Raw genomic sequence first — 6,361 nt, forward strand, 5'->3', positions numbered from 1 at the left:
TAAAACACCATTTTCCAATCAGCTGTAATAATAGCAAGGACAGGCCAGCTAATTAAATCATCTACGTTGCCAACAAGGTTTGGGTGAACCTGGGAACAGGAAACAAAAAAGCAGGGGAAGCAGCTGGGATGAGGTGGGATTTGGGGCCAAACCAGACCAGAGAAGCTCACACACATCAACAATGGCATCATGGTGCAGGCGATCTCCATCCCCACAGGTGCTTAGGGGACTGGAGGTAGCAGGATGTGCTCTGGTGGGTATTTTTTCTTTGGTGAACTGCATGTCCCTGAAGAACAAGATGGGCTTGGAGTGACTCCTCTTCTTACTGGGCTTCCTTCCAGTCCTGCTCCATGCAGACGCTTCTCCCACCATACTTGGCCTTGAGGAAGAACTGGAACTGGGTGATGAGCTTGGTGAGCTCTCCGGCCCCAGTGGACATCTCAGTGGAAATGCTCCAGTTGTGCGCGATGCTGGACATCTGCTGCTTGGCATAGCCCACTTTGCGGGTGACCTGGTCAGACCAGCTGATGCGGGAGTTGGAGTCACTATGCAGGGTCTTGATGCACTCCCAGCTGCTCTTGATGAGGGAAGAAGGTCAGCACGTTGGGGTGGATGGAGAAGGAGCGTGGATGGTGGGAGAAAAGCTCATTCTACAGAGAGCACTGAGCCCCCCATTTCTCGTCCAGCATGATCAGGGGTAGGGAAGTTGTTGATGGTGAAGTAATAGAGCCTCTTGGAGCATCCAGGCTGCTGAGGAGTGCGGCCCCCATTGCTAGGTGTGCACAGGGCGCACACATAGCTCAGACCACCCTTCTCTGGAGAGATGATGTGGAACCAGGAACCACAGCTCAGGTACTGGTCCCGGCCACGGCAGTAGGGATGCAGCTCACAGACCTCGGCCTCGGCATCGGTGCTCAAGTCCTTTACCACCTGTTAGGAGTCACCCTTGATGATGAGATGTTGGGGGGGTTCTTGTTGTCTAGTGATCCCTGCCCTGGCACCCAGGGTGCAGTCTCCAGATCTTGATACCATCCCCCTCTTTAGATCCTCTGTCTGCAGGTAGCAGCCCAGGTCGGAGTGGACGATGAAAAATCCCCTTTGATTATGGAAGAGGATGGTACCTGGGGCGTCCTTGTGAGGGACCAATGGTCCATTGTCAGGAGTCCAGTCATGGGGTAGGGACACAAGAGTGCAGAAGGGAGCGGAGGAGCTGGCTAAGGCAGCTGGGGGAAGCATTGATTTCATTCCTGTTCATCTAGAAAGGAAAGGCCCATGTCCCATTCCCACCTCCCTGAGCCACCAATCCTCCCGCCCTGAGGCTGGATGGGAGGCAGCACCCTTGGGTTGGGAAAGGCCCCCTGACACATTCACCGACCATCCCACAAACTGAAGAATCTTCAGCCCCAGTCGGTTACATCCTGCTCCATCTGAACTGGCCCTTGGCAGGTGTGACTGGCCCTTTTTATCCCACCTGCTGGGCCCTGATTGGCTCCTGCTCACTCCAGGCCCTTCTAGCCAATCCAGGACCAATTCTTGGTTCTGCCACGTTGGATCCCAATGGAGGCCACTATAGGGGGTCTGTATTCGCTGCTCTTTCCCTGCAGACAAGAGAGCTTCTCGGGGCCTGGTGTCCCCACATGGCAGAGGCCCCAGCAAATCACTGGTAAACCCTATAGTGGTGGGTGGGGGAGGGGACACACAAACCACGGGTAAGGGGGAGGGGCACAGGCAGGGAACCCACCTAGTCCCCGGTGAACTTCCCCATCCCCCTCTCCCCATATCTGTCCTGACCTCCTGAGCACCCAGCATGTAGCTATAAGGGTGTCATGTCACCCCTGGACAGAGCTGAGGGTGTGTGCTGAAATGGGACCCTGAGAGCCATGGGGAAAGGAACAGCCTGTGGAACTCACGACCACATGAATTTAACAGAGGCTCAAGAGCCAATCAGAGGTTCTTGGATCACTCCCAGCAAGGCAGAGGAGCCACGTGCTGAGGTGGGGAGGCAGGAGGAAAGCCTGCAATTGAGGGCATGGCCCAGCAATAAGTGGGGCAGGAGGGAGTGGCTACCCCATGGCAGGGTATTCCGCAATTGTTCACAAGGGGGCGCCACCCTCAGAGGCCAGGCTAGATGGGCTCCCTGGGCTGATGGATACTAGGGATCCTTCAGCAACAGTGCAGATGTAGGGCATGAATGGCAGAATCTGGACCGGTTACCTCCCAGCTCCGGACGACTCACCAAGGGGGCGGGATCCATATAGAGATGGGCAGAGCTGGGAATGAAACCCCAAAAGCCTTAACTCCCACCCCCCACCCCCGCTCTCACCATTAGACCCCACTCCCCTCCCAGAGCTGCAGAGAACCCAGGAGTCCTGGCTCCCAGCCCCTGCTCTAACCACCACACACACACCCTGGCCCAACTCCAATCAGGGGAAAGATTCCAGGATTCCTGGTCCCAAAGCCCACCCCCCCCTAGACACACACATACTACAACCACAAGACCCCACCCCCGTCCCAGAGCTGGGGAGAGAGAACCCAGGTGTCCTGCCCCCCCTTTAACTACTAAACCCTCCCTCCCGTCTCCGAGCCGCGAAAAGAACCCAAGAATCCTACCACCCGCCTCGTCTGCGAGCAAGAGAGAGAACCCAGGCGTCCTGCCCCGCCCCGACAGAAACCCGGCCCCGCCCTGTGCAGTTGGGAGGAGCCGGCGGCCGATTCCCCTCCCCGTTAGCTACGACATCCCGTTCGGGGGCGGGCCGAGCGGATCTCCGGCCCGGGCAAGGCTCCGGGCTCCCCGCCGGGTGAGGCGCAGCGCCTTGGCGAGGGGCGCAGGGGCCGGGAGCGCAGCGCCTTGGCGAGGGGCGCACGGCCGCGTCCCTACTCCCAGCGCCGGTGAGATCCGCGGACCATCCCCGCCCCCTTGCGGGTTGCCCCATCGCCCCTTGCCGGGGGGCTCTGCAAGTGGGGCCTCTCTCGGGGGGGGTCCCCCCTTCTGGGGTGGGGGGAGCAGAGGCCGCGCTGGGCTGCTGGGTACCCGCGGGGCCCGGTGCAGAGCCAGCTTCCACACCCCCACCCGGGGCCCAGGGCCCCCTCCACCGCACACACACCCAGGGCCTGCCCCCCCTTGGTGTGACTCGCCCACACGCATCCTCCCCCAACCCCCCCTTCTGGGGCCTGGCCGGTCTTGGCATCAGCCCACCCGATTCTCCCCCCACCCTCTGCCCTGGCCAGTGGTGCCCTTCCCCCCGCACAGGATCTGGCTGGACTCGCCTGGCAGGGGCTTCCCCAGGATCCCCCCTTCTCACTCTCCCCCTCTGCTGTCCCGCAGGCTCTCAGCCCCCCATGGCCGGGATCGTCCCACGGGCACATTCCCCTGGCACCGATGTCTTCGCCACCCCTCACAGCTTCTTCGTCGTCCGCTCCGACGTGGGCTGCTTCCTCCAGGCGTCCGAGTGCCACTCCCCTGAGGCCGTGGAGATCCGGGGCCTGCACCCTGCCTGCCGGGGCGGGGAACACTACGTGGGCGACGCTGCCGGCTCCTCCATCTGCATCCTCCGGGGGGACACGTTCCACCGAACCACGGACCTGGGCGCCGCCCCCAGCCCCGATGCCCTCCCCCTGCACCCCACGTGCCGCGGCGGAGACCACTATGCCTCGTGGGGGGGCCGCTTCTCCGTCATCTTCCTGGCCCGCGGCGTGGTTCTGTCTGTGGCTGACCTGACCACGGGGGCCGAAGCAGAGGAGATGCCCCTGGAGCCTGCGTCCTGCCATGGACTCTACTACTACGCTCGTGATGCTACCCACCTGGCTTTCCTGGGTGTGGACGAGCAGCGGGGGCTATACAGCCAGGTCTTCTCTAGCTCGGGCCACCAGGAGGTCCTCCCCGTCCACACGGACGTGGCCAGCTTCCTCCCCGGCGGCCTCTCCCTGGTCCACAGGGGCACCTTTGGGGCATGGGAATGCATCAAGCTGATCCAGAACGAGACGGACGGGCCGCTCCCCGGCAGCCACGAGATAACCCGGAAGGTGGGACGCGTGGAAGAGAAATTGGCCAACTGGACCTTCTCCACGACTGGTTCCCCGGCACCTGCAGACCTTTCAGTGGCCTTGCTCCAGGCCCAGTTCTCCCTGCCCCCCGCCTATGGCGGGCTGGGGCTCAGGACGGAGCAGGAGGAGTGGGAGGCCGTGGCCGAAGAGGGAGAGGAGCTGCGGATCATTCTTCAGCCCCGGCAGAAGCTCTACTGGTGGCAGTATCACCTGGGCTTGGGGAACCAGCCTATACTCTTCTGCCGCTGCCTCAAGGTGACCCGTAGCCCCGCGTCACCTGACAACCTCCCGCTGCCCTGGTCAGACTCAGGGGACGCTGGCGTCTGACTGGGGAAGGGAGGCTGGCAGTAGGGGAAAGGTTAATGTTGTCGCTGAATAAATGATGTTCTATTGCACTAGCGACGGCTGTCTGGGGATGGCTTTGGGATCCCACCCCGCTCCCTCCCAGGGTGGGGAAATTGAGGCATAGAATGTGTCTGGAGAGGACACAGAGTTGTGGCTGCCGGCCCTTTGATCTAACCACTAGACCCCACTCCCATCCCAGATCTGGGGATAGAATCCCAGAGTCCTGACTCCCAGCCCCACCCCCATAACCACTAGACTCGACTCCCCATCCAGAGCCAGGGAGAGAACGCAGGAGTCCTGAAGGCAGCAACACGTTTTTCTTTCTCCGAGCTTCCCTAGTGTCCCAGGCAGGTATTGCACCCACGGGACAGGTTCTACCACTGCGCTATCCAGGTCACAGGGGGTCTGGGAGTACAGGGGAGAAATGGGGTTTGGCCCAACAGGGACCCCCAGGTGACAACTGAGCTGCAGGACCCCATGGAAGGTGTGTGTGTGGGCGGGGATGGCAGCCTGGAGGAGACCAGGGATCAGTTTGGGGGAGGTCATGGCAGTGGGAGCTCAGGGAACTCGGGACGTATGGGATCTGGGGAAGGCCAGGGAAGGGTCTCTAGGGGAAGTAGTGCTGCAGTTCCTGTGACTTTGTTCAGCACCAGAGCCAATCGCAAACCTTCAACACAATTTGGAATGTTCTTCTCTGTGACTCGGTTTCCTTGGACATAAAATGGGGTGAGGATCCCACCTATTGTTTGGTGAGACTAAGATCATTGGGGCAGGGACTGATTCTCCCAAAGGGTCTGTGCAGCACCTGGCACAATGGGGGCCCTGATCTTGGGCGGGGTCTGTGCAGCACCCAGCACGACGGGGCCCTGATCTCACTCTGGGTATTCTAGGAGCTACCCCAACACAAATAATTTGCCTCTCCCTCCCTCTCCATTCTTACCCCTCCATCCATCCCATCACCCGGCCATTTAGCGTCCTTACACCCCACCCTGTGTTCAGGAATCTCCATCTCATCTAAGCAGGGTCCATCCGGAGGGTGTGGGGTGAGTGTGACACTCTGTACCTCGGGGGAACACCCTACACCCCCTCGTTCATATTTATAAAATGATTGTCTGGATCTCTGGAATGACCCTTTCCCCTCCAACCAACCTTCCCAGGTTTGCTCTGCTGGCCTCCTGGGCCTTTCTTCCTCTGCTCGGCTGGATCTCTTCTAAGGTACCCAAAGCAGGAAGTTACTCTGGGCAAACCCAGAGGCAGAACTTCAGAGCCTGGTAAAGTCAAGGTGCGTTTATGCAAATCCTGTAGAGCAATCAGTTTACACCGCGGGTTTCTCTGTCCCCCTGCCCCAGCTCACCTCCGCCTCCTCCCTGGGCTCGCCGCCGTGTCCTGCTTCTCCCCCCTTCCTCCCAGCGTTTGCGCTGCAAAACAGCGGTTTTGCGCGGCAAGCCTGGAAGGGAGGGGGGAGGAGGAGGAATGTGGCGCACTTGGGGAAGAGGCAGGGCCAGGGCAGGGATTTGGGGAAGGGGTTGGAATGGGGGCAGGGAAAGGGTGGAGTCAGGGCGGGGCCAGGGGCGGAGGGCAAAGTTGGCACCTATGTCTTGGAGTCATTGTGGTCTAGTTCTCTGAAAACATCCACTCAATGTGCAGCGGCTGTCAAAAAAGCTAACGGAATGTTGGGAATCGTTAAGAAAAGGATAGATAATGACAGAAAATATCATGTTGCCTCTATATAAATCCATGGCACGTCCACATCTTGAAGACTGCGTGCAGATGTGGTCACCCCGTCTCGAAAAAGATCTATTGGAATTGGAAAAGGTTGAGAAAAGTGCAACAAAAATGATGAGGGGTATGGAAGGGCTTCTGTTCTGTATGAGAGATTAATAAGACTGGGACTTTTCAGCTTGGAAAAGAGATGACTAAGGGGAGATATGATAGAGGTCTATAAAATCATGACTGGTGTGGAGAAAGTAAA

At 59.5% G+C, this 6,361-nt stretch overlaps 1 protein-coding gene across 1 annotated transcript; it reads left to right on the plus strand.

Moving 5' to 3' along the window:
- Nucleotides 1–2,737: 2,737 nt before the first annotated feature.
- LOC123347166 lies at nucleotides 2,738–4,444 on the plus strand. Its single transcript, XM_044984542.1, has 2 exons — nucleotides 2,738–2,798; nucleotides 3,326–4,444. The coding sequence occupies exon 2, from the start codon at nucleotides 3,340–3,342 to the stop codon at nucleotides 4,369–4,371; it is 1,032 nt and encodes a 343-aa protein (XP_044840477.1). The 5' UTR covers nucleotides 2,738–2,798; nucleotides 3,326–3,339; the 3' UTR covers nucleotides 4,372–4,444.
- The last annotated feature ends 1,917 nt before the right edge of the window (nucleotides 4,445–6,361 follow it).

This window comes from Mauremys mutica, chromosome 13, assembly GCF_020497125.1.
Source record: "Mauremys mutica isolate MM-2020 ecotype Southern chromosome 13, ASM2049712v1, whole genome shotgun sequence".
In the NCBI taxonomy this organism is placed as follows: Eukaryota; Metazoa; Chordata; order Testudines; family Geoemydidae; genus Mauremys; species Mauremys mutica.